Source organism: Camarhynchus parvulus, chromosome 15 (assembly GCF_901933205.1).
Source record: "Camarhynchus parvulus chromosome 15, STF_HiC, whole genome shotgun sequence".
Taxonomy (NCBI): domain Eukaryota; kingdom Metazoa; phylum Chordata; class Aves; order Passeriformes; family Thraupidae; genus Camarhynchus; species Camarhynchus parvulus.
In genome coordinates this window covers 1,169,522-1,195,531 of record NC_044585.1, presented here as the reverse complement: position 1 = coordinate 1,195,531, position 26,010 = coordinate 1,169,522, and the positions used below count along the sequence as shown (strand labels likewise).

Genomic DNA, 26,010 nt, shown 5'->3' with positions numbered 1-26,010 from the left:
CCGGATTTCCCGGCGGACGGGGCGGTGCTGGAGCGGAGCCGCACCAGACAGGGTTGGGCACGGCCGTGTCACCCTCAGGCTGCCTGGGGACATTTTGGGGGCTGCTCCTGAGCACAGCCTTGTGTGTCTGGGTTGGGGAGCAGGGCACATCCCGGCCTCGAGGAGCTGGAAATCGGTACAGCATCCTCGGGGTGTGAGGCAGGATGCAGGGGGGGTCAGGCTGTGAGGGGACACAGCAGGGGCTCTGGGGACAGATCCTGCGGTGGGCTCTGTGTCAAAGCCTCTGTGCCAGCAGGGAGTGTGCAGTCTGCCAAAGGAGAGGCCAGTGATGAAGATGAGGAGACGGAGTACTTCGATGCCATGGAGGACGCACCAGCTTTTATCACAGTAACTGCAGACCCCAAGCACCACAGGTACCGCCCCTGCCTGCCTGGCAATGCGGGAAGGGCTGGGAAGGGCCGGTGTTCCTGCAGCAGCCCCTCCCACGGGGTCACTGTGGGCATGTTGTCCAGAACTTCCCCTGCCTCTGTCCAGAGGTCCATCCTGTGTCCGGCTGCTCCTGCATTCCTGGAGCAAGGCTGAGGATGGCCCCCAGTTGTAGTGAAGCAGGTGAGGAAGGGCAGTGTCAGGCAGTGCTGTGGGAGAGCTCAGTCCTCTGCCCCTCAGCTGATGGGAGCAGGGACTTGGAGGGAAATCCCTCAGAATGTTGGGCTGAGGCAGGGAGCACCTTGCCTTGACAGAACCATGGAATCATGGGATGGGTAGGGCTGGAAGGGCCTTAAAGCTCCTCTCATTCCACCCCCTGTCATGGGCATGGGCACTTTCCACTAGCCCAGGTTGCTCCAAGCCCCTCCAGTCTGGCCTTGGGCACTGCCAGGGATGGGGCAGTCACAGCTTCTGTGGGCACCCTGTGCCAGGGCCTGCCCACCCTCACAGGGAAGAATTTGTTCCCAGTATCCCATCAAATCCTGCCCTCTGTGTGCTGTCACCTGCTCTTACTCCTCCATGGACACCTGGGCTGGAGGAACCTGTGGTCTCACCCATGGTCACATCACTGGGCTTGGTGACAAAAGCAGAATGTGCTCTGTGCCCCCAGGGCTGTGGCTGAGAATCCCTTTCTGAGCATCCTGTCCTTAGAAACCCCTCCTAAGAACTGTGCACAGCCTCTGTCACTCCCAGTTCCTTCCTGGCAGTGCCCTGGGGGGTGCAGGAGATGCTCTGGGGGTGCTGCACCAGCCCTGGGTGTTCCCTGCCCTGCCCTGTGCTCCCCACTGCTGTTCCTCCCCGCAGGCGTTCGGGCAGCAACCTGAGCGGGGCCAGCGAGGGCCACCCCGAGGACTGGAACCTGGAGGACAGTGTGAGTGGGCTGGGCAGGCTGGGAGGGGTGGTGCTGCTGGGGTGGCACCAGGGCAGAGGGGATGGCTGTGAAGGGACCCTGCATCTGGGTCCTGTTGCTCTGTGGTGGTTCCTCTGTGAGTCACAGATGTCAGCAGCATCAGCATCCTCAGCATTCTCCTGAGGGAAGCAGGAAGGTGTTGGGGGACAGTTGTACCCACATTTCCCTGGAGAACAGGCTTCCAGCAATGCTCCTCAGGTGTCTCCTAGGCTGTGGTTGCTGTTCCTGGGAGCTGCTGGCTCTGGTTGGGTTCAGCTTAAACCTGAGTTCCTTCTGTTGCTTCCACAGGTGTTTGAGAGCTCAAATCAAAGCAGCTACAATGAGTCCACAGGCAAAGATCTCCTGCCAAGGAAGAGGAGAAGGACTCGAATTCCTGACAAACCCAACTACAGCCTTAACCTCTGGAGCATCATGAAGAACTGCATTGGCAAGGAGCTCTCCAAGATCCCCATGCCCGTGAGTCTGAGTGTCCCTGGCACCAGCGCTGGCACAGGGGGTGGATTTGGGCAGGTCCTGGCTGTGCAGAGCTTTGGGTTACAGCCCTGGATGGTCCTGCTGGTGCTGTGGTGGCACAGCAGCCCCAGGCAGGGACAGGAGATTGTCACCAGGGACTGGATTTTGTGCTGGCAGCTGCTGCATGCTTATCATGGAATTGTGGAATGGTTTGGGTGGGAAGGGAACTTAAAGCTCATCCAGTGCCACCCCTGCCATGGCAGGGACACCTCCCACTGTCCCAGGTGCTCCCAGCCCCAATGTCCAGCCTGGCCTTGGGCACTGCCAGGGATCCAGGGGCAGCCCCAGCTGCTCTGGGCACCCTGTGCCAGGGCCTGCCCACCCTGCCAGGGAACAATTCCTAATTCCCAATATCCCATCCATCCCTACCCTCTGGCAGTGGGAGCCATTCCCTGTGTCCTGTCCCTCCATCCCTTGTCCCCAGTCCCTCTGCAGCTCTCCTGGAGCCCCTTTGGGCCCTGCAAGGGGCTCTGAGCTCTCCCTGGAGCCTTCTCCTCTCCAGGTGAGCACCCCTAGCTCTCCCAGCCTGGCTCCAGCCCTGGAGCATCTCTGGTGCCTCCACTGGACTGGCTCCAGCACATCCCTGCTCCTGGGCAGGCTGGGGCAGAGGGGACATTGCCTGAGGGTCCTGTGCATATCCAGCTGCTGCAGAGGCATTCGGGGAGCAGGACCCTGTGAATCCCTGAGAATTCATGAGGAAGGGACCCTGCTGCTGGTGATGTTTTCCCCCCTGTGATCCAGGACAGGACACTCAGGGCTCAGCCCCACCTGCACTAACCACAGCAGGGCTGGGTTCCACCCCAGGGGCTCAGAGAGCCTCTTCTTCCTTACAGAGAGCAGCTTTTTGGTGAAGAAGGTGCTGGGGGCAGGTTTTGGGTGCTGCTGGTTCAGCCCTTGGGGACAAAGGCTCCCTGTGATGGCCAGAAAGGGTTTGCTGGGGGTCTGTGTGGAACAGCCCCCACATGGGCTGCACAGAGCCACATTCATCCATCCTCTGTGGGGTAAAGAGCAGGGAGCACATTTCAGGGGCTGGGATGCTGGATTGGTTGTGGTCTGTCTCTTCAAACAGAGCCTGAGTGAGAGCTCAGAGCTCTGCCTGAGAGTGATGAGCTGTGTCTTCCTCGTGCTATTTCCAGCTGGGATGGACAGCCCAGCACCATCCAGTTCTGCAGCAGCAGCAGATCAGGGTGTGATGGGCACAGGAATAAGCTCAGGATATGAAATCCCAGCAGCTGCTGGTGCCTGGAGAGAGAAGTTTATACTTCCCCTATCAATGAAATCATCCTGGGAGCTGCTCGAGTCCAAACCTGAGGGCAGTGTGGAAGAGAGGAGGTTTAGATTAAATATAAGAAAAAATTGTTCCCCATGAGGGTCTGAGGCCCTGCCACAGGGTGTCCAGAGCAGCTGGGGCTGCCCCTGGATCCCTGGCAGTGCCCAAGGCCAGGCTGGACACTGGGGCTGGGAGCACCTGGGACAGTGGGAGGTGTCCCTGCCATGGCAGGAGTGGCACTGGATGGGCTTTAAGGTCCCTTCCAGCCCAAACCATTCTGAGATTCTGTGAAATCTTGAAGGAACACACAGTCCCTGTGAAATGAGAAGGAAGGTGCTGCCAGAGATGCACCAGGATCCACCCCACAAGCTCAGCTGCATGTGGACATTCTTTGGGGAGATTCCTGATGAATTAAGAGCATTTCTGAGGTTCTCTGAGGTCTTCTGAGACCCATCCCCTTCCTGGGGATGTGATGGACTGACAAACCCCTTGTGCAAACAGCTCCTTGATTCTCCCTCTGAGTGAACAAACCTGCAGCACTGAAAAGGAGAAAAACAGTTGTAGGAATTTAGAATTTGGGTGGATTCATCTTCTTCCCCGCATGGAAGGCTTTTGCTCCCTATTGCCTGAGCAGAGCTGAGGATGCAGCTGCTGGCTTTGTTCTCTGCATCTCTCTGAGAATTATCCCAAGTGATTTGCTCTTTATGTGGATTTGATGCTGCTCTTTCTCCCCAGCTCCCTCTTTCTCTGATGCTGTAAGATCCCTGCCACTTGCAAGCTAAATCCCTGAGTGGAAAATCTAAAAAAAGCTAAATCCTGGAATCTGGAGTTTGTTTTTTCTACTATGAAATATTTAACTTGGCTTACAGAAGTGGCTCTTCAGCCATCTGCTCCTCTTAAAATATATTTCTTTGTTTTGAAATGAAACTAAAAAGGCAGAAGACCTTTTGTGGCTCTGTCTTGCTTTCAATTATTTTTTAATTTCAGTATTTTCAGAGTGATAAAAATAGAGGCGTTGTCATGGGGCTGGAGTCTCAGGAGCATGGAGACCCCAAAATGGGGCTTTTCCAGGTTTTCTGGGCAGCTGGGTCACCTGGCACACAGGGATGGAGGTGATGAGGGCAGGCTGGGGAGCAGCACATCCCTGTCCTGTGGCCAGAGGGATGCTGCCTGGCAGGGGGCTGATCTCGTTGGTGAGGCTCATTTTGGGGTCAGGGTGATAACTTGGGCTGATCCCTGATCATCCCACAGGGCTGTTGGCTCCCCCACACCCCGAACCTTGGCGCTGCCCGGCACAGATCAGGGAGCAGAGCACACATTCCCTTCCCTTTGGGCTTGGAGGTGCCTCTTGGGGATCTCTCCTGCTTTCTTAACCCCGCCTCGTTCCCCTGCAGGTGAACTTCAACGAGCCCCTGTCCATGCTGCAGCGGCTCACGGAGGACCTGGAGTACCACGAGCTGCTGGACAAGGCAGTGAAGTGTGAGAGCTCCACGGAGCAGATGTGCTTTGTGGCCGCCTTCTCCGTGTCCTCCTACTCCACCACTGTCCATCGCACTGCAAAGCCATTCAACCCCCTGCTGGGGGAGACCTTCGAGCTGGACCGCCTGGAGGAGCTGGGCTTCCGCTCCCTCTGCGAGCAGGTGAGCCCTGGGGCTGCCCCTGCTGCTGCCATCCTGCTGGGGGCACCAGCAGCACCTCCCCGAGCCTTCCCTGGGCTCTTCTCCCTGAGCCTTCCCTGGGCTCTTCGCCCTGAGCCTTCCATGAGCTCTTCTCCCCGAGCCTTCCCTGGGCTCTTCCCTGAGCCTTCCCTGGGCTCTTCTCCCAGAAGTGGGACGGGGACAAGGTGGTGGGTGGAGTCCCCACCCCTGGGGTGTCCAAGGAAGGACTGGATGTGGCACTCAGTGCTCTGGGCTGGGTGACAAGGTGTAGGGATGGGGCACAGGTTTGGCTGGATTGGCTTGGCCCTTTGTCCCCAGGTTTGGAGCAGTTGCTGCAGTGGTGCCAGGCTCTGCCACCAGCTCCTTGCAGGACACCCAGGGGTGGACAAAGCCCTCCCTGGCAGTGGGTACCCAAACTTGTCAGACACCTGTGGAGCACTGGCTTGAGGCAGGATGGCACCTCCTGTCCCATCCCATCCCATCCCATCCCAACCCATCCCATCCCATCCCATCCCTCCCCCCCCCCCCCCCCCCCCCCCATCCCACCCATCCCATCCCATCCCATCCCATCCCAACCTCTCTAGGCCATGCTGAACAGGCTCTGTGGGGTCTCCTGGAAGTGTGACCCAAGGAAGGTCCTGCAGTAGATAATCCCCAGAATTCCTGGCTCTGCTGTCCCTCCACACCCCCAGCGCTGTGGGCCCAATGTCACCCAGCTCTGCGTGTCCCCAGAGGGCCCATCCCAGCCTGGGAGCCATGCCAGTGCCCCTGGCTGCAGTGAGGTGGGACACTGCCAGCCACAGCCTGAGCCCTCCTGCCTGCCAGGGTCAGAGGTGGCCTCAAGCCTCAGCCACCCCAGCACAGTGTCACAGAGCTGTCACAGAGCTCAGGTTCTCCCAGCTCAGCAGTGTCACACCTTCACCTCCCCTTGCCTGGCAGCAGTTCCTGGCCTCTCACCTGGTTTAGCCTGGAAGGGATGGATCCATCCTTTAGCCAGCTGGGGTACCCTCATACCATACCCTCACCTTCCTGGGGTGCAGCTGGAAGTCCTGGATAGAGTTCTCAGCCTCATCCCAGCTGTGGTGCCAAGCCCAGGGCTGCCTGTCCCCCCTGGGTACCTCTGACCACATCTCTCCCAATCCTGCCTGTCCAGTACTGCTGGACACCCCTGACTGCATCATTCCCAAACTCATCATCCCTGTTCTCCTTCTTTCACTCCCCTTTTCACCACACTCCTTCCTCCATCCCTGTTCCCTCCCAAATAAATAACCTGCCTGGAATTGCTTTCTCTGGTTGGTCCCAGTTTTCCTGTGTTTGTACCCAGATTTGATATTCCTGACCAATTCCAGCCTCCTTTCCCACCGCTCTGAATTTGCCTTGGTGCTGCCTGTGCTGCTCAGCCTGCCAACGTGCCCAGCCAAGCAGTGATAATCCAGTGCCTGAAATCCAGTTATCCAAATAGGATTTCCTGCTGCTGGTGCCTGGATTTAATGGCGAGGCCCTGGCCCTACCCGTGTGTGTAATCCCGAGCTCGGGGCGCTCAGCCTGTAATTACAGCAGGGAAATCATCCTGGAGCTCTGGGGATCCGTGGGTGCCTGTGCCAGGCTGTGCCACCAGGTCCCTCTGCCTGGGATATTCCTGCTCCTGCCTTGGGTTTGGGTAGCTTTTTTTCCAGGGCAGGGCCATGTGAGCACCACCTCTAACAAGTCACTCTCAGGATTTAGGGTGCTGTGTCCACTTTTCCAGCCCAGTGTGTGTGTGAGGGAGAAGCCAAACTCATGCTGTGTGTTCTGGACCAGTTGTGGGCCTGTGTCCTCTGGGATTTCCCAGGTGCTGTTCCACTGGGATTACTGGGATGCCAGCACATCCATGGTTCTCAGCCAGGATCCCAGGAAAGCAGGGCCATGGCCTGGGCTCAGGGAACAGCAGCATCTCACAGCGATGGTTGCTCAGTGAAGATCTCATGGATCATGCTTTGAAATGAGCCTGAGCCAATCCTGGCAGGATCCTGGTGTGTCTCCCTTTGCTGCCAGGGCACTGCATGGGGGTGCCCCCGCTGCCCACGAGGGGATTGTGGTGTCCAGGGGCACCCTTAGTGCCAAGGCTGATGTGGTGCCCAGGGCCTGGAGCATCCTTAGTGCTGGGCTGGCGTGGGGCTGTCCCCTCTCCGAGCGCTCAGCTGAGCTCTGTGTCCTCACGGGCTGTGTGTCCTGTCCCCAGGTGAGCCACCACCCCCCAGCAGCTGCCCACCACGTGTACTCCAGGCGAGGGTGGACGCTGTGGCAGGAGATCACCATCGCCAGCAAGTTCAGGGGCAAATACCTCTCCATCATGCCGCTGGGTAGGTGATGGATCCTGCAGTTCCCTGGGATGGACTGGCCTTGCTCTGCTCATGCAGAACCCAGCAGTTAAAGAAACTGCTGCCTTAGCCTTTAGCCATTCCTTGGGTTCCCCTGGGGCACAGAGAATCTCCTGGGCTCACCTGGGACTTTGGGAATTCCCTGGGCTCACCTGGGGCTCACTGGGTTCTGCCCCAGGCAGTTAAGGAGCCCAGGTTTGTGCTCCTGATCCAATGATCCAACAATAACATGTCTGCCCTGGAAGTGGAAATTATGCCAGCTGCAAAGGCTCCTTTGCTTTGGAAATACCCTGCTTGCCCAGGAAGTGATTGCTCCTTCCATGACATTTAAAGTTAACTTGCTGCCTGTTTTAACCCTCTCCCTGCCAGACAAGAGCAATAAGCTGCCTCCTTCCAGCATTTCATTTTCCTTTTGCCTGTCCCTGGGCTGGGCAGCATTCCCAGAGTGGTGCCAGTGCCTGAATCAACCAGGCAGCACATTTCTGACCTGCTGTCAAAGTGAGGGCAGAGGGCAGAGGGCCTGGCAGGAGGTGTCCCTCCCTTCCTGCAGCACTAAGGGAGGGGTGAATCCAGAGCCAGAGCTGGCTGGGGGATGCAGGGAGAGGGGTGGCCCTGAGGACGAGCACAGTGCTGGGGTGGTGGTGGGCTCTGGGGAACACCTGCCCCTGCTGAGCTCAGATCATTCCTGTCTCCACAGGCGCCATCCACCTGGAGTTCCACTCCAGTGGGAACCACTACGTGTGGAGGAAAGTCACCTCCACAGTGCACAACATCATCGTGGGCAAGCTCTGGATCGACCAGGTGGGTGAGGGCACAGTTCTGCCTGGCCCTGGGGGCTGGAGGAGCATTGGGCACGTGCTCCTGCCACGATGGGGAGCTGTGCTTCCCTGCAGGGCTGGGAGAGGCTTCTGGAGCCTTCCCTGGCACTGCCCGAGGCTGGGGGTGGCTGGAGTGGGGGGCAGCCACTGGTGCTGCTGTGCCCAGTGGGTGTTGGTATCTGCACTACAACTAACACCTCCTCTGTCTCTTCCTGCTGTGGTTCTGTGTCTTTTATCCAGTCTGGTGAAATAGAGATTGTTAACCATAAGTCCAAAGATAAATGCCAGCTGAAATTTACCCCCTACAGCTACTTCTCCAGGGATGTCCCCCGCAAGGTGAGTATCCAGCAGGGACTCTGCTCCTTCAGGGGTCACTCCTGGCTCTTCCAGGCTCCCAGTACCACTGGGGTGAGCCCCAGCATGGGGCTGAGGGGCTGGCCAGGCACCTCTAACGTGGCTCACCAGGGAGGGCTGGGTGGCACCTCCGTGTCCCGTGGTTCGGCTCTGATGTGCTGGAGCTGCAGCACAGAGACCTGGGAGGGGTTTGGTGGGTTGGACACCCACCTGCAAGGTCAGGGATGTCCAGGAGACACAGCACCACATCCAGCTGGACACCTGGAGGTGTGGTGTCCCTCTGGGCATTCCCACATGCCACCAGAGCCGTGTCCCCCTGGCAGGTGACAGGGGTGGTGAGTGATGCTGATGGCAAAGCCCACTACGTCATGTCTGGCACGTGGGATGAGAAGATGGAGTGCTCCAAGATCCTCCACAGCAGCCACGGCAGCACCAGCACCGAGGGCAAGCAGAAAACTGTCTACCAGACACTGTCCCCAAAGGTCCTGTGGAGGAAGTACCCGCTCCCGTGAGTCCCTGGGGGGGATGGACAGCAGGACTGGGGGGATGGGATCTCCCAGAGCCTTCGGGAATGGGAGGCTCATGTGCCCAGGCCGGAGGACAGGATGGACTTGTGGGGCTGAGTGGCTTTTCCTGAGGTGGGTCCCTGGAAGGGGGAGAGTGGCTGTGGGGACTCTTGTGGGTGGGTTTGGGGCACTTGTGGGGGCTGGTTGGGTTTTTGGGGCAGTGGGCTCTGGCAGGGAGGGCTGTTGGCTGCTTTGCCTTGCTGGTCATCGTGTGTTCGGCCATCGTGTCCCACCAGTCACTTTGTCCCTAAGGAGAACCAGTCCTCCCTTGGCTCTCATGACCATGGCTGGGCTCAAATCAGTCTCTGAGCCCGGGGAGCACCAACAGTCCCTGCTTTGGGGATTTTCTGTTGGGATGGGGATTCCACCACTGCCCTGGGCAGCCTGTTCCAATGCCTGACCCCCCTTTCCAGGAAAGAATTTTCCCTAAAATCCCATCTAAAACTGCTGTGGTGCAACATGAGGCCGTTTCCTCTCCTCCCATCCCTATTTCGTGGGAGCAGAGCTTGACCCCCCTGACTGTCCCCTCCTGGCAGGAGTTGTGCAGAGCCAGAGCCATCACACACCTGTCAGCAGCTCAGTCCCTTTTCCAGCCCCGCATGCATCCCATGGGAGACATTCCATGCTGCCCAAATTCCTAAAGAGCCAAGCTGGATTTATCCATAGGGAGGTTTTATTGAGGGACTGATGCTTTAGGAGAATTTGTCAGGAAAATTCTTGGGAAAATACAGCCTTGTGGCTGTAGGCAGACTGGGGTGACTGTGTGCAGCTCAGAATGTCCCCCCTGAGCCTCCTTTGCTTTGCACAGCAGGAGCTGTGCAGAGCCACAAGGGCCCCCTGAGCCTCCTTTGCTCCAGGCTGAGCCCCTTCCCAGCTCCCTCAGCCTCTCCTGGGGCTCCAGCCCCTTCCCAGCTCCGTTCCCTGCCCTGCACACGCTCCAGCCCCTCCAGGTCTCTCCTGGCAGGAGGGTCCCAGAGCTGCCCCAGCACTGGAGGCTGCCCCAGCTCAGCAGGATCAGATCAGTGGGGCTGTGCCTGAGGCATTCCCCATGCTGACCAGGCTCTCTGCCATTCTCAGGGACAATGCTGAGAACATGTATTTCTTCTCGGAGCTGGCGCTGACGCTGAACGAGCCCGAGGAGCGCGTGGCGCCCACAGACAGCCGGCTGCGCCCCGACCAGCGGCTCATGGAGAGCGGCCGCTGGGACGAGGCCAACGTGGAGAAGCAGAGGCTGGAGGAGAAGCAGAGAGCCGTGCGCCGGCGCAGGGAGGCCGAGGCCGTGGAGGCCATGGAGGAAGGTGAGGAGGTGCTCGGGGATGGCTCAGGATGCAGGGACTGCGCTGCCCGCGATGGTTGTGGGGGACACACCCTGCGAGCTCTGGGGAACCCTTCTGCGTGGGTTTGGGGCACTTGTGGGGGCTGGTTGGGTTTTTGGGGCAGTGGGCTCTGGCAGGGAGGGCTGTTGGCTGCTTTGCCTTGCTGGTCATCGTGTGTTTGGCCATCGTGTCCCACCAGTCACTTTGTCCCTAAGGAGAACCAGTCCTCCCTTGGCTCTCATGACCATGGCTGGGCTCAAATCAGTCTCTGAGCCCGGGGAGCACCAACAGTCCCTGCTTTGGGGATTTTCTGTTGGGATGGGGACTTCACCACTGCCCTGGGCAGCCTGTTCCAATGCCTGACCCCCCTTTCCAGGAAAGAATTTTCCCTAATATCCCATCTAAAACTGCTGTGGTGCAACATGAGGCCGTTTCCTCTCCTCCCATCCCTGTTCCCTGGGAGCAGAGCTTGACCCCCCTGACTGTCCCCTCCTGTCAGGAGTTGTGCAGAGCCAGAGCCATCACACACCTGTCAGCAGCTCAGTCCCTTTTCCAGCCCTGCATGCATCCCATGGGAGACATTCCATGCTGCCCAAATTCCTAAAGAGCCAAGCTGGATTTATCCATAGGGAGGTTTTATTGAGGGACTGAGGCACTTGTGGGAGCTGGTGGGGTTTTTAGGGCAGTGGGCTCTGGCAGGGAGGGCTGTTGGCTGCTTTGCCTTGCTGGTCATCGTGTCCCTGGCCGTGTCACTTTGTGCCCCTGGAGATCAGTCCTTGGCCCTCGTGACCACAACAGGGCTGGGCTCAAACGAATCCCTGAGCTCTGGGAGCACCAGCAGCCAGTCCCTGCTCTTCTGGGAGCTGTGGGATTTTGGGGTTGCAGGTGCAGAAGCCCCCCTGACCCCGTTCTGCCCCCCAGGGAAGGACTACGAGGGGTACCTGCCGCTGTGGTTCGAGCGCAAGGTGGACGCCGTCACCGGGGAGCTGATCTGCGTCTACAAGGGCGGCTACTGGGAGGCCAAGGACAAGCAGGACTGGAGCGTGTGCCCCGACATCTTCTGAGCCCCCCAGAGCTCGGGGCCACCCCTGGGACACTGGCACAGCCCGAGGGACAGCGAGGACACGCCGGCAGCGTCCCGCCGGGCCGACAGAGTCAATACATGCAGAGATCCAAACAGGGATTCCAAACCTATTTTTTTATGCACTAATAAATAGCATCTTTTTTTTTTTTTTTTTTTAATGATGGATTTTCCAGCGACTGCTTAGGAGTGAGGACACGTGGAGCTGGGTTGGGTTTAGGATGTTCATTGCTGTCAGGAGTTGCTGCCTATATCCTCCAGCGCCTTGGCTCCGGTGGCTGAGACGTCGATGTCCAAAGATGCCCGGGGTGTGGGAATGCTGTGCTTGTGTGAGCTCTTTGCCAGTTTTTTTTTCTTCTTTTGGGACCCCATTTCTGTGTGGACTTTATGGAATTATTTTTTTAAAAAAAACAAATCCTGCTCCTGGTTCAGGTTTCCTTCAAAGATGGACACGAACAACTCTGCTTGGAAAACTGTCCCCAGGAGCTGTGGCACTTGATCCCAGAGGCTCTTGGTGGTTCCACAGTGCCCTGTCATCCCAGTAACACCAAGTAGGATATTTCAGCTGGTGACTTTGGGGTTTTTGACCTGGTTTTTGTTTCTTTCAAGAGCGTTGGAGGTGCTTCCCCACAGTCTGAAGTGTTCAGGCAAAGCTTGGGCCTGTCTTTATCGTGTGGGAGTGGTTTGAGTGAGGTTTGCTTTGGTTTTCCTGCAACCACATGCGAAGGGGGAAATGGCCCCAGTGAGGCTGGGAGCACCAGGCTGATGCAGTGAAGAGTTTTTGTCCCAGTGATGCTCCTGGCTCCGTGTCCCTGCTCTGTATCCCTGCACGTGGGGGCTGGATCTCAATTCCAGCTTTTCCATCGGTGTCTCCCTGCTGAGCTGTGCCTGAGGCTGGGTGGGAGAGGAGGGAAGAGGTGCCCTGGGGAGAGGAGAGCAGAGATGCCGTGGTGCTGCTGGGGTGGAGCCTTGGTCCTGCATCTCCCACCCTGTTCAGCCAGACAGGCCTGGCCACAGGCTGAGGCTGGAGAGTCCCTGTGCCCCAGCACCCGCTCCCAACTGCTGTTCCTCCCCTCCCTCATCCTGGGCTCTCCCTGCAGCAGCTCCAGTTTGCCAGGGCAGGGAACCCCTCGTCCCCCTCAGCCCTGCTGGGTCCATCACCCTGCCTGGCCCTGGATGCAGCGGGAGGAGCAGAGCGAGCCCTGCTGGTGACAGGTGAGGACCGGAGCTCCGAGGGGAAGCAGGAGGTGGTGGCATCCCAAAGATGGGATCTGCTGGGCCGGGAACACCTGGAGACCTGCACTGGCCCTGCTGGATCCCATTTTTGCTGTCTCCTTTTCTGGCTCTCCATCATATCACACTGACCCTGCCTCTGGGGCCGCCCCGAGCCGCCCGTCACACCCACGTGAAGTTAATTAGCAATAACGAACCTTGAGGCAATGGTAACTGGAATCTCCAGGCTTGCACACGGGACACTTATGCAATCAGGTTCCCCATCCATCAGTCTCCTCCTGATCAGCTTCCAGCACTTCCATCCCTGTGATCCCCACAGTGTACAGTCCCCAGGGCCCTGACGGCGTCACCGTGCTGCGGGGCAGCCCCCCCTGCTCTCAGTGCACCCTTTAATCTTATTTATTTGCTTCTAATTTATACATATATATATATATAAATATATATAAAATTATTTTGCTTAAATTTCTATGGTACACAAAAGATGAAAAATGATGAAGACAGAGGTGTCTGTCTGAGTTTTTACAGCACGAGTACGATTCCCCTCGGCTCGTCCCCGAGCTCGGGTGGTGGTGATGGGTTCCCATGGCAGGGAAGCAACGGTTTGCTCCAAAGCTGGATCCTGTAGCATGGAAAAGGTGTTCCAGAGACATTCCCATCTGGGAATGATGTGTTTGGGGTTTGTGGCACTCGGGATTCCTGGCGGTGGGATGCTCCAGGCTGCTTCCCAGTGTCCCGAGAGTTGCAGCTGCTGCTCCGGGATGTTCACTCCTTCCTGGAGCTTTGCCCCGGCTCGGGAAAGCTGATCTTAAATGCTCCAGCCTGGGATTTGGCCTGTGAGAGCTGGCCCAGGTGTCCTGGCCCCAGGTGGGCTGCCTGGCACAGGGAGGGTGCTCCCCACGGGTCCCTGGTGCCGCTGCCCTGGCCTGTGGCAGCACCGGAGTGTCCCGGGGGGTTTGTGCCCCTCGGGTCGGGCTGGAGGAGGGGTGAAGTGGAGCTTTCAGAATGCCTTATTTGCCTTTTTGCTGTGTCAATGCAAGTGTCACCCGGGAGCTTGGGGCAGGGGGAGCTCCAGCCCAGGCTGTTCCGGGCGGAGCAGAGCAGGGAGCGGGATGGGCTGGGCTCTGGGGGTCCCCTCTGCTGTGCCCCCATCGCCCCCTCCACCTGGGAACCCCCACCACAGACCCTGCACAGCTCCACCGAGCCTGGGGGAGCACGAGGAGCAACCCCAACCCAGAAATCCCCCGGATTTTAGGCTAATGGAAAAAAAATTGCTCCATCTTCCAGAGATCATCTTATCAGCAGCACTTAACCAGAGCACCATCTCCTGGTCCTTCTGTTCCTCCTCGAGGATTTTAATGTCATTCCACTGTAAATGCTGTTGAATGTATTTTCTTTTTGAACAATAATATATTGTGAGTGATCCCTCTTCTCCTACACGGAAATAAAACTTGGATTCGGGAGTTTTAAAGGCCGTGGTGCTGAGATGGTCACTGGTGCTCCAGGGCTGCAGGTCCTGGAGGAGCTCTGGGTGTGAGGGGGGCCATGGACACGGGGTGGGGGACAGGAAGGTGGCAAGGAAGGAGAAGACTCAGGGAATGTTGCTCAAAGGACAGGGAGGTCCGGGGAAGTGGTGATTCAGGGAAGGAGGAGGATCTGGGGGGGAAGGTGCCAAGGGGAGGAGATGGTGCAGGGAGGGTGGTTTGAGGGGCAGGAGGGGAGGTGATCCAGGGGAGGTTGTCCAAGGCAGGAGATCAGGGAAACAGGAGCATGGAAGGAGATTATCTGGGAGCTTGAAGGAGAAGGAGAAACAGGGCAGGGTTTGCCCCGGGAGGGAGATGGGCTGGGGGAGATCATCGGGATGGAGATGTTCCAGGGAAGCCTGGCCAAGGGGGAAGGTGGTGGTGGCCCAGCGGAGGAGGAGCAGGGAATGGGGCTCAGGGGAAGGTACCCAGACACGGAGATTCCCTGGGGATGGTGGGGAGGAGCTGCCCGGGGGAGCTGGAGCAGGGTGCGGGCCGGGGCTGCGGGGCCGGGTGGGGAATCCGGGCAGGCTCAGGCCGGTCCCTGCGGGATGTTGCCAGGAGACCGGGACACACAGCCCTGCCCGTCCCGCTCCTGCTCCTCTGCCGGCCCCAGGTGAGTCGGGGCTGCCCTGGGGGGACCCGGCCCTGCGACCCTCCCTGTGCACCCGGGGCTCCGGGGCTCTGGGGACAGCGGCGGCCCCGGGCACCTGCAGCTCCCAGGGCGGCTCCAGTGCCGAAATTCCGGCTTTAAGGAAAAACAGCCCCCGGGCCCATCACCCCTGGCACCGCAGCTCCGGGGCCACTGGGCCGGGCTGGGCCGTGTCGGTCTCAGCACCTTCACTGAGCCCTGGCCCAGCACATCTGGCCCAGCACATCTGGATCAGCACACCTGGATCAGCACGCCTGGCCCAGCTCACCTTTGCTCCGGCACGGACTTGCCCCATTCCCCCCAGTGTGAGGTGGTTTTGGAGCCCGGGGTGGTTCCTGCCCTGCCTGGCCCCGCTGCAGAACCCCCCTGGGGATTTCTGAGCCGAGCCCAAGGGCTTTGGGACCCTCAGCGCTTCTCTCCTCCTCTCTGCAGCCCTGCAGCCCAGGGCTTCCAGGATCCTGGATCTGGACCCTGCTGATGAAACCTGAAATCCAGGTGTGGGAAGGGGGGGTTCCTTTGTGGGGCTCAGATGTGGGGGGACAGCTGCAGCACCAGCCCTGGGGTGCTCCTGCCTTGTCCCCCCAGTGAACACGTCTGGAATTGCCCCATTCCCTGTTCCACTCCCTGTTCCGTTCCCTGTTCCACTCCCTCTCCCGTTCCCTGTCCCATTCCCTGTTCAGTTCCCTGTCTCATTCCCTGTCCCACTCTCTGTTCCATTCCTTGCCCCATTCCCTGTCCCATTCCCTGCAGCTCCCGGGTGTGGCTGTGCTGAGCGCTGGTGGCAGCGGGGGCGGTGCCATCCTTCCCATCCTCCCCGTCCTTCCCATCCTTCCCAGCAGGGTCCTGCCATGGCCGGTGAGTGGGCACGGGGCACTCGGGGCTTCCTCAGCTCTGCTCGGCCCCCCAGCCCCCTCTGCCAGTTCTGCAGGGCAGTGCCTGGCTGGGAATGGGGATGGAGCAGAGGTTCAGGGAGCTGGGAAGGGGCTGGAGCCCCAGGAGAGGCTGAGGAGCTGGGAAGGGGCTGGAGCCCCAGGAGAAGCTGAGGGAGCTGGGAAGGGGCTCAGCCTGGAGCAAAGGAGGCTCAGGGGGCCCTTGTGGCTCTGCACAGCTCCTGCCAGGAGGGGACAGCCGGGGGGGTCGGGCTGTGCTCCCAGGGAACAGGGACAGGAGGAGAGGGAACGGCCTCAGGCTGGGCCAGGGCAGGCTTGGGTTGGGTATAAGAGAAAATTCCTCCCTGGGAGGAGCTGACAACATCCCTGCCCCATCCTGGATGCTGCCAGCCCTCCCTGGCACTGCCCCTCCCGACCCTGGGAGCATCAAGGTCAACAAAGACCCTGGTTTAAAATGAATTTAAGGATGATATTGTGGCTTCTCTTTCCAACTGGAGGCAGTCGAGGATCTTGCAGCAGAGGGTGGGATGTGCTCGGTGTCGGTGCTTTGGTGCACCCCGAGTGCTCCCCGATAAGAACAGGCATTGCCAGCCCGTCCCAGGTGGCTCGGATCCAGCAGGATGGGATGGCTCCTTCCCACTGGGGCGGGCTCATGGCTCTGCTGTCCCCACAGAGCTGGCAGGACGCGGTGCCGGCAGTGCCCGGGGCGGCAGCCCTGTCCCATGGGAAGAGGAGCCGTGCTGGGCTCAGCGCCCGGGGCACTGCAGCAGCTCCAGCTCCGTCTGCACCGAGGATTTGGCTGCCAGCTTTTGGGAGGCGATGGTGGAGCCGCTGCTGTGCCAGCAGGAGCCTGCCAGGGGATGTCCCCAGGGCGGGAGCTCATCCCGGGCAGGACGAGCCCTTGTTCCCCGCAGGGAGAAGCCCGGACACGGCCACGGGGGCGGGCAGAGCCCCCCGGCAGGACAGCTCTGCATCCCGGAGCAGCCTGGAGTCCCTGGGAGCCAGGATCTCCCGCCTGAGCCTGAGCCTGAGCCATGGGGGGGTGCCCCGGCCGGGCCCCCCTGCCCAGCCAGCCCTGGCACACGGGGACTGTGCCCGTGGGGAGCTGCTGGGCACAGCTGGGCACCCCTGGATCGCTGCTGGCAGGAGCAGGGCTGGGGCAAGGGCAGCAGCTCCTGGCAGCAGCGCTCCCAGGGCCCCCAGGGCCACAGCCAGGGGACATCCCGCCCTGGGGCCACCACCGGCTCTCTGGGGACGTGCAGGGAATGTCACCTTCACTGCCGTGGACAGGGGAGGAGCCGCCAGCAGCAGGAGTGAGTGCGGGCTGGCCCTGGGGCACCGGGAGGGGCTGTGCCAGGCAGGGGAAGGGACAGGCAGGGCCAGGGACCAGCCCGGTGGGGTTTCTGTGCGTTTGTGGGCTCCTCCCTCCCCAAATGCCATTTCCCCACAGGTGCTGGCACAGCCGTGGGAGCCCCCGGGCCACGGAGGTCACCTGTGTCCCCAGGGCTGCGAGGGGACCAGAAAGGGGAACTGCCCTGCAAGGTACAGCCCTGGGCTCTGGGGTTTGGGCTCTGGGGTTTGGGGTCTGCCACGGGCACAGCCCCACTGGGGACAGGATGGTGGGGGCAGGGATGGATGCAGGGATGCTCCTGGCTCTGCTTCCAGCTGGGATCTGGAGAGCAGCAGGACACCGAGGGGCCAGGACACCGAGCTTGGCCCTGGCCCTTGTGTCCCACTTGGTGACCCTGGGAATGCCATGGAAAGGGGGAAAATGGGATTGTAACCCCAGTGCTGGATGCCAGGGCATGGCGGGGCAGCCACTGTGGAGGAGCCAGGAGGGGACACGAGCGCTGGGATCTGCTGCCAGGCCCTGGAGCCAAGGGGACAGAGCCAGGTACGGGGCTCCAGGGATGGCTCCAGGGATGGCTCCAGGGATGGCTCCAGGGATGGCTCCTGCCCCAGGCTGGAGCAGGAGGTGGCCCTGGAAGCCCAGGAGGGGATGGGCACCCTGAGGGCAGAGCTGGGGGTGTGGGTGACGGTGTCCCCGGCACAGGACTGGCCTGGCACTGCTGGGACACACCTGGGACACCCAGCACCGCTGCCACAGGGACCTGCAGAGCACGGTGAGGTGACCTCGGGGTGGCACAAGCAGGGGTGGGGCTGGCACTGCTGCAGTGGCAGGGACAGGCTGGGTGTCCCTGCCACTGGGCTCTGCTTTGCTGCTCCTGGCGTGATGGGAGGGCCAGAGCCGGCTCCTGGAAGAGGCAAAGGTGTGGGAATGGGAAAAGAGGAGCTTTTTGCAGTCTTGGCAGGGGCAGGGAGCCCGTGTGAGCCAGGAGCAGCTGGACAAGGCAAGAAGGAAAATAACAACTGCACAAGAAGAGAAACTGGAGCTGCTGGAGGTCAGAGCACTCCCGGTTTTCCAGAGGGGCCAGGATCACACCGGAGGGGCCGTGGGAAGGAGCCCACACATCACACCCTGCCACAGCTCAGCCCCTTGTCCAGCATCCCATGGGAAACATTCCTGCCGCCCAAATTCCTAAAGAGCCCAGCTGGATTCATCCACAGGGGGCGTTTATTGAGGAACTGAGGCTTTTAGGAGAAGAATTTGTTGGGAAAACCACCCTTGTGGCCGTAGGCAGCCTGGGGTGACTGTGTGCAGCTCAGAGGGTCCCTGGAAGGCCCCGGCAGAGGCAGGAGAGCTGGAATGTCGGGAAGGGCAGAGAAACAGGCAGGGCTGGAGGCCGGGGTGAGAATTCCTGGGCACCGACCCAGCAAAGCTCAGCGCTTTCCCAATGGGCACCAAGGCCAGGACCCTGCCCGGACCCCGCCCTTGGGAAGAGCCCCCCGGGGGCTGCGGGGCTGCCCTGGGTGACTCCGCTTGTCCTGCAGAGGCTGCGGGAGCTGGAGCGGGGCAGCTGCTCCCTCCTGCGGCAGCGGCTGCGGGTCCTGCAGCGCCTGCAGGGGCTGCTCCAGAGGGACCGGGCCCAGAGCCTGCGGCTGCTGCGGGAGGCGATGGAACAGGTCCGGGAAGGGAAGGGAAGGGAAGGGAAGGGAAGGGAAGGGAAGGGAAGGGAAGGGAAGGGAAGGGAAGGGAAGGGAAGGGAAGGGAAGGGAAGGGAAGGGAAGGGAAGGGAAGGGAAGGGAAGGGAAGGGAAGGGAAGGGACGCAGCCAGCCCGGAGCCGGGGCTGTGCTGGGGATCGGCCGCGGGGCACAGCAGCCCAGATGTGCAGCTCCTCTGAGGCCACCCAGAACAGAGGGGCTGCTGGGGACGCTGCTGTCGGGGGGTGGCTCTGGGGACACAGGCAGGACCCCCGGGTGTCTCTGTGCTTCTTCTGCTCCTTTCAAACCTCTGCTCAGCCCGGGGGGCTCCGGATGTCCCTGGGAGCTCTGAGCTGGCCCCGAAGCTTCCCCAGGAGCGGCTGGGCGGGCTGGGATCGGGGCAGAGCTGCCCTGATCCCTCTCTCCCTGCCCCTCCAGGAGCCGCCCGGCAGCAGCGCCCGGCGGGAGCATCGCCCGAGCCGGCCCGGGGGCTCCGCGGCGCTGGGGAACCCCCCGGCGGCTCCCCGGGCACACGGCCCCCGGCCCGGCACTGCCCCGGCACCGGGCCCCTCGCCGGCAGCGCTCGGGTGGGTGCCGGGAGCTGCCCAGGCGGACGGGGGGCCCCACTGGTGCGACCCTCCCTCCCTTTCCCCTCCCTCCCTCCCTCCCTCCCCCTCCCTTCCCCTCCCCCCCTCCCTTCCCTCCCCGTCCCCTCCCCGTCCCCTCCCGCTCATCCCTGCCCTCCCCAGCCGCGCTCTCCACCTCCTGCGGGGGCTCCGGCAGCAGATCCAGCGCCGCCTGGGGCAGTGGCAGAGCCTGCAGGGAGCCCTGGGAGCCACCGGGCAGAGGAAGGAGGTGATGTGGGGCTGGGAGGGAGGACATGGGCTCCGTGACAGCAGCAGCCCTTGGAGGAGCCCCCATTGTCCCCCCTGGGGCAGTGGCAGCCCCTCTGCAGGGCGCGGGGCCAGCCGTGCTCGTGTCGCCGTGCAGGACGGGGAGCAGAGGCAGCAGCCACAGAAGGCCCCAGGAGCCCCGAGGGAGCCCCTGGTGCAGGTGAATCAGGCCCCGAGGCTGGGCTGGGGCTCAGGGGGCCAGGCCTCAGGGGGTTGGGGTCTCAGAGAGCCTCGGGGACCCGCAGATGCCCTCCAGAGGCTCCGTGTCCAGCTCTGCCTGCTGAAATGTCCATCAGTGACGCTGTGTGTGTGTCCTGCCGCCCGCGGCTGCCCCTCGTGTCCAGGGCTGAGCTCCAAGGCGCGAGGAGCCAGGAGTGTGTGGGCAGGATCCTCCTGGAGCTCGCAGCCCTGGGCTGACCTGCCCTTTCCCTCTCCTGTGCAGGCACAGAGGGAATGTCCCCATCCTGCCTCCATCCCTGGGCCCCCCCAGCCCGGCCGGGGCTCCCCGGGGCTGCAGGAGCTGCAGCTGGAGCAGACACAGAGCCCAGGGATCCCCCCTGCCCCGGGGGCACAGCTGGGCACCAGGGCCGGGCAGGGACAGCCCCTGGGGGCTCCCCCTGTGCCCCAGCCCCGCTGCTGATCCAGGGAAACAAGAGGGGCTCCACCGTTCCTGGCAGTGCCCAAGGCCAGGTTGGATTTGGCTTTGAGCAGCCTGGGAGGGTGAAAGGTGTCCCTGCCCATGGCAGGGCTGGAATGGGGTGGAATTTAGGTCTTCCCCTCAGGAATGTTCTTTCATGTGCTGTGGAAAGAGAGTAAGAGGGAAAAAAACCAAAGCAAACCCACCCACCCAAGCATGGAGCACAATTCCTGCTGGGAGCAGCCCTGCAGAGGGGCTGTGGCCTCAGGCAGTCCCACCACCATCAGTCCGTGCCTCCAGGAGAGCCCAGGGCTGTTTGCTGATCCTGGGGGAATCAGGAGGGATGGCCATGGAATCCCTGGAAGCCTCTGCAGAGCCTGCCTGGATCAGGCTCGCGACTCCCACATCCCCTTCCCAGCCTGCAGCTCCTCCTCTGCTCCCATCTCCCGCTCTGGGACAGAGCAGGGACAGGCTGGAGGTGACAGTTCCTTTCCTGCTCCACCACGAGGACACCAGTTGGATATTTGGGAAAAAATCCAAGCAGAAAAGGAGATGAAACAGTGACCCAGGCTGCCCAGGGCAGTGGTGGAATCACCATCCCTGGAAGTGTCCCAAAAAAATGGGTCCATGTGGCACTTTTAGTGGGATTTGGTCAAAGGCTGGACTGGATGATCTTGGAGGTCTTTTCCAGCCTGAATGATTCCACAACTCTGAGTTTCCTGCCTGCACACTGAGGTCCCAGTTCTGGAATCCCAACAGGCAGAGCCAAGCTCCTGCAAATTCCCTGAGAAGCACCACGAGGCTGAGAGGGATCTTGGAGCTGCCAAGTGACCAGTGGGATCTGCCCAGGCTGGGCTGGCTGACCCTGGGACAGAGAGGTTTAATGGGAAAAACCCAAGGGAATTGCTCTGTTTGGATGCTTTTATTTAATTTGGAAAGTAAGAAACCCATTCCTCACTCTGGGCAGATCTCCTTGGGAAATTCTGGTTTTAATTGGCAGGAGAACATCCAAGGAAAGTTTCTCCACGTGGAAAGGGGGAAATGGGAGTTCCTTGTAGGATTTTATTGCTGTGCCTTGTTCCAGGGGGAGAGGGGGATGAGGATTGAAGTATCTGTGTACTTCCTTTCCAATGAAAATAAAAGTGAGGTTTTTTATGTTCCTCTGCAATGTGGGATCAGGGAAAACCTGGAATCCCTCAGGATGTTCAGTTGGTCCCTGGCTGAAGTTCAGGATTTATTATTTTCCTTTTAAGTTTCACAACCACAGCAGCACAGCCACAAACACATTTTTATACAGAGCTTTTAATGAAACCCCAAATGTTTGCAGGGCTCCAGGAGTGTCTCTGCCAACCTCGGGGCTCCTGGACACGTGGGTGACACCAAGGGACACAAACCTGATCCTGCAGCAGGAGATTGCTGGAGAAATGGTTCCCAAATCCCTGAAGGGTTCCCAAATCCCTGAATGGCCACAGCCAGGATTTCATCCTGGGGATTTTCTGCCTTGTCTGAGTGCCAGGTGTTCCCTCAGGACGTCACAGAACCAGGGAATGTTGAGGGCACCTCTGGGGTGGTGGGGCAGGCTCCCAGACAGTGCAGGGACCCAGTTTTGGGTTATAGGGACCCAGTTTTGGGGTGCAGGGATCCAGTTTTGGGTTATAGGGACCCAGTTTTGGGGTGCAGGGTCCCAAATAGGATTGGGTGCCCAATTTTAGGGTGCAGGGTCCTGGTGCTGTTGCCTGGTCCAGGTCCATGTGCAGGATGGATCCATTGGAGTCTTCCCATTGCTACAAGAACCTGAAGTTATTCCCCAGGGAAAAAGAAGGATAAAAAGGATGTGTTCTAGTGGAGGTATTTAGTTTGGTTTGATTCTGGGGTGGGATGTGTCCGTTCCAATGGGAAGTGAGCTGGGAATGCTCTTGGGATGGAGATTTACAGCCCTGTGGTGCCACTGGGATTTTGGAATCAGTTGAACACTTTCCTGAGAGGAGCCTCTGAAGGAGGCACGAGGCAGCAGCTGGAGTCAGACTTTTACAAATATCCATGAATTCACCTTTCTCCACTATTTTTGCTATTTTTGACCCTGGGATGCCTCACGTGGACACCTGCAGCCTCTGCTTTGCTCTGGAGCCACCCAGAGGGTCTCAGGGATTGCTTTGCTCCCTGACCAAGGGAGGAGCTGCTGAAAACAAACAGCAAAACAGCAAAACAGCAGAACAGCTGGGAATTCCTCATCCTCTGCTCTGAGCCAGGCTGGGAGAGCTGGGGGTGCTCACCTGGAGAGGAGAAGGCTCCAGGGAGAGCTCAGAGCCCCTTGCAGGGCCTGAAGGGGCTCCAGGAGAGCTGCAGAGGGACTGGGGACAAGGGATGGAGGGACAGGACACAGGGAATGGCTCCCACTGCCAGAGGGCAGGGCTGGATGGGATATTGGGAATTGGGAATTGTTCCCTGGCAGGGTGGGCAGGCCCTGGCACAGGGTGCCCAGAGCAGCTGGGGCTGCCCCTGGATCCCTGGCAGTGCCCAAGGCCAGGCTGGACACTGGGGCTGGGAGCAGCCTCATCAGCCCCAAATGAAAAGAAACCTCCCAAATTCCCACTTTTCCTGGGCAATCCTGGTTCATCACCTCGATTCCCTGAGGGTGATGAACTCGAACCATGCCACAGGGAGCAGGGTGGGTTCAGGGAGGGATATTGACCAACTGCTCATTAATTCCTGCCATTCCAAGGCAATATTTTTATTTATTACCCACAGTAATGAGGGTGCAGCAGTGCTGAACTAATGGTGCATTTGCTGTCTTTTCCTAATTCCGGGAATTCCTGTAGGATGCTGCTCCAGCAGAGCATTTATTCCCATTTTAAGACATTTCGTAACAAGTATTTTACTCCAGAGGGGAACTTTGCTTGGAAGGGGATTTGGGGGATCCCACAGCAAAAATTCCCACCCAGCCTAGAGAATTCCAGTCCTTGCACTCCTCAGGCTGCCCCTCCCCAAGGAGCCCTGCTCCATAAGGAGTGTGTTTTGTTGAAATCCCATCATTTCCATGGAATGGCTGGGATTGCTGTTCAGTCCTCGACCATCATTGCCCATTAAGCAGGGCCAATTAATTCTCTTAATTTCAGCGTAATTAAATTTATTAGATGCCTTTTTGTACTCACACTGAACAAACCCTGCCATCATTTATGGCTCTGGCAGCCAATTCTTGGGGTTTTCTTCTCATTCCCATTCTCCATGGATGCTCCCAGCTAATTGTGCCCATGGTGAGAAATTCCCACTTTTCCTGGGAAAATTGGGGTGGTGAGGGGGGAGAAGGAGGAAATTCACCATTGGCTGATCCTGGAAGTGTTGCCCATCCCTGGAAGTGCCCAAGGCCAGGTTGGATTTGGCTTGGAGCACCCTGGGAGGGTGGAAGGTGTCCCTGCCCATGGCTGGGGTGGGATGGGATGGGATTTAGGTCTTCCCCTCAGGAATGTTCTTTCATCCCTTGTGGAAAGAGAGTAAGAGGGAAAAAAACCCAAAGCAAACCCACCCACCCAAGCAGGAGCAAAGAAAATATTTTTCCACTTGGGTGATGTGAGGAACTGGATGGAAAATTGAATGGAAAAAGGAAATAAAACCAGAAGGAAACCACTGAAGTCACACGGATGGAAAATGATGGGAAAGAAATAAGAAAAACGAAAAGCAACGTCTGCCACCATTGTGTTGGGGGATGAATGGTAAGAAAGGAGATGAAAGTTTTGCTGCCCTGCTGGGATTAAGGATTTTGACAGCAGGGAAATCACCCCACTTCTCAATCCCAGAGGGACGGAATAGGGGAAAAATCCCTTTGCTTTTCCCCAGGAAAAAGTAAAGGAAAAAAAAGGTAAAATCTGGAAAAAAACCCCTTTTCTACACTTTACTGAACAAAAGGGAAAAAGTCTAAAGAAGTTGAGGGGAAAAATGGGAGAATAAATTAGAAAAACTGTGGGAATAAGAAAAAATTCATTTCATGGAATTCAATTCATGGAATAAATTTAATTAATGGAATTAATTCTTCCTTAGAGAGGAGGATCTCTTTTACAGCAACATTGCCACAAACCCAGGACACAGGGCTGGGTTTGAGCAGGACTGGGAGAAATCTGGGAATTAGCCATGGAAAAGCCAGGCAGGGAGGGTGGAAGGGGCTTGGAGCCAACAAATGGAGCAGCTTGGGAGATCCTGGCGCCCTTCCCTTCCCAAAGCAGGGCCTCACACCTGGCTTTTGATGGGCACTTTCCATCCTCCCTGGAGTGAGAAAGGAACAGGATGCCAGCGAGTAAAGGAGCAGCATGGGGACATTGAGGAAAAAGTCCCAGATGGGAGGGATGAGGAGCTGCCTTGATTTTAGGGCTGAAATCCTCTTGTAAGCTATGGAGAAAGGATTCTTCTTCCCTTTAACACATGAAACTGTGTGGAGATGAAGTGTTCAAATTGTGGCTGTGAGCAAAGGCCTCTGTGCTGGAGTAAGCAGATGTTGAAGCCGCTGTGATCCCATGAGAAGTTTGAACAGAGGGAGAGAAGAGTGATGAGAACCCTGTGCCCCCAGGGAGAGAGGAAGAAGATCTCTGTTCCCAGGGATGAAGGTGATTTTAGAGATAGATAATGAGAACCTTTGCCTTTGAGCAGCTCATCCTTCAATTAGTATCCCGTAAGTCGACATGGCCCATAAACACAGCTGTGGGGAAAGCTGTGAGAATGGGAGGGACTTTTTGCAGAATTGCAGAATTCCTGGTGGCTGCTGTTCGTGAGAGAGCCACGAGAGAACTGGTTTTTCCTCTTGTGGAGAAGTTTCCATAACATTTACCAGAGGCACTTCTCTCCCCAGGTGAACTGAAGAAAGGCTGTTCTAGAGGTGGGAAACTGAAATTTTAAGGTTTCTTTCTTTACATTGTCAGTGGGAAAGGAAACGTTGTGGGGGGAGGAGAAGTGTTCTGAGGGGTTTGTTCTGGTTCTTATTATTTCTTTCTTTTAGTTACTGTTAATAACTTTAATAATTTTTTAAGAAAATTAACAGTAATTTTCTTTACTGCTAATAATTTTCTTTATACCTTTTTAAAGGTTTGAGCCTGCTGTGCCTTTCTCCTGTCTCACAGCAGGAACTGAGTGCACCGGGGTTGGCCAGCACTGACCCCACCACGCTCTTTGGTGCTTTGCCTGGGAAATCTCAAAATTGGTGAAATCTCAAACTGGAGAACCAAAAGCACTACACGGAATTGGAAGGTGTTAAAAAGAAACTCTTAGGCTTAGCAGGCCCTGGGGAAATGTTAGCCCTTGGCAGGGCTGGGACTGGGTGGGATTTGAGGTCCCGTCCCACCCAAACCCTTCCATGGTTCTGTGAAACCCTGGAGAGCTCCTGACTGGACACAGGTCAGTGAGTTGTAACATCTGCCAAGCCTTTTCTAAATGTGGGACACTCATAGAAGGCAGAGCTGTGGAATTCCCATCAGGAATTGCAGCCTGAGCACCTCTGGGGGTGTTTGGGGGAGTTTTGGGGTGTTTAGGGAGGGGTCCCACCCCAAGGCTCAGGGGAGCCCCCTGTGTGTGCTGCTGATTTTTAGGAGCTGCCATTTGTAGGAAAAAATTTGCTTATTACCTTTTTTCTTTTTTCTTTTTTAAATCCAATTCCCTGCAGGAGCTGCCTCCAATGGGTGCTGGAATCACTCAGAGCTCCTGTTTTAATTAGAACCCTGGAAAATCTGGCAATTAGGGAAGGAGTCAGAACAGCCCTGCAGTCACTGGAGCTGCAGCTGCAGCTCAGAGCCCAAACCAAGTCCCAGAGAGGCAGAAAATTCCCAAAA

General features: G+C 58.6%; 1 protein-coding gene across 6 annotated transcripts in view; it reads left to right on the top strand.

Annotated features, from left to right (window-relative positions):
- Positions 1 to 14,033, top strand: part of OSBP2 (oxysterol binding protein 2) — a 98,690-nt gene extending 84,657 nt beyond the window's left edge. For 4 of the 6 annotated variants that reach the window (XM_030959029.1, XM_030959027.1, XM_030959033.1 and 1 more), the window contains 10 exons: positions 293 to 413; positions 1,291 to 1,357; positions 1,685 to 1,852; positions 4,574 to 4,819; positions 7,059 to 7,179; positions 7,895 to 7,998; positions 8,256 to 8,351; positions 8,693 to 8,877; positions 10,013 to 10,233; positions 11,173 to 14,033. In XM_030959029.1, the coding sequence (XP_030814889.1) occupies positions 293 to 413; positions 1,291 to 1,357; positions 1,685 to 1,852; positions 4,574 to 4,819; positions 7,059 to 7,179; positions 7,895 to 7,998; positions 8,256 to 8,351; positions 8,693 to 8,877; positions 10,013 to 10,233; positions 11,173 to 11,315 (1,472 nt within the window). In that variant the 3' untranslated portion in view covers positions 11,316 to 14,033. The remainder of the gene's footprint in view (positions 1 to 292; positions 414 to 1,290; positions 1,358 to 1,684; positions 1,853 to 4,573; positions 4,820 to 7,058; positions 7,180 to 7,894; positions 7,999 to 8,255; positions 8,352 to 8,692; positions 8,878 to 10,012; positions 10,234 to 11,172) is intronic. The other 2 variants (XM_030959030.1, XM_030959028.1) reach the window with 1 other exon arrangement.
- The last annotated feature ends 11,977 nt before the right edge of the window (positions 14,034 to 26,010 follow it).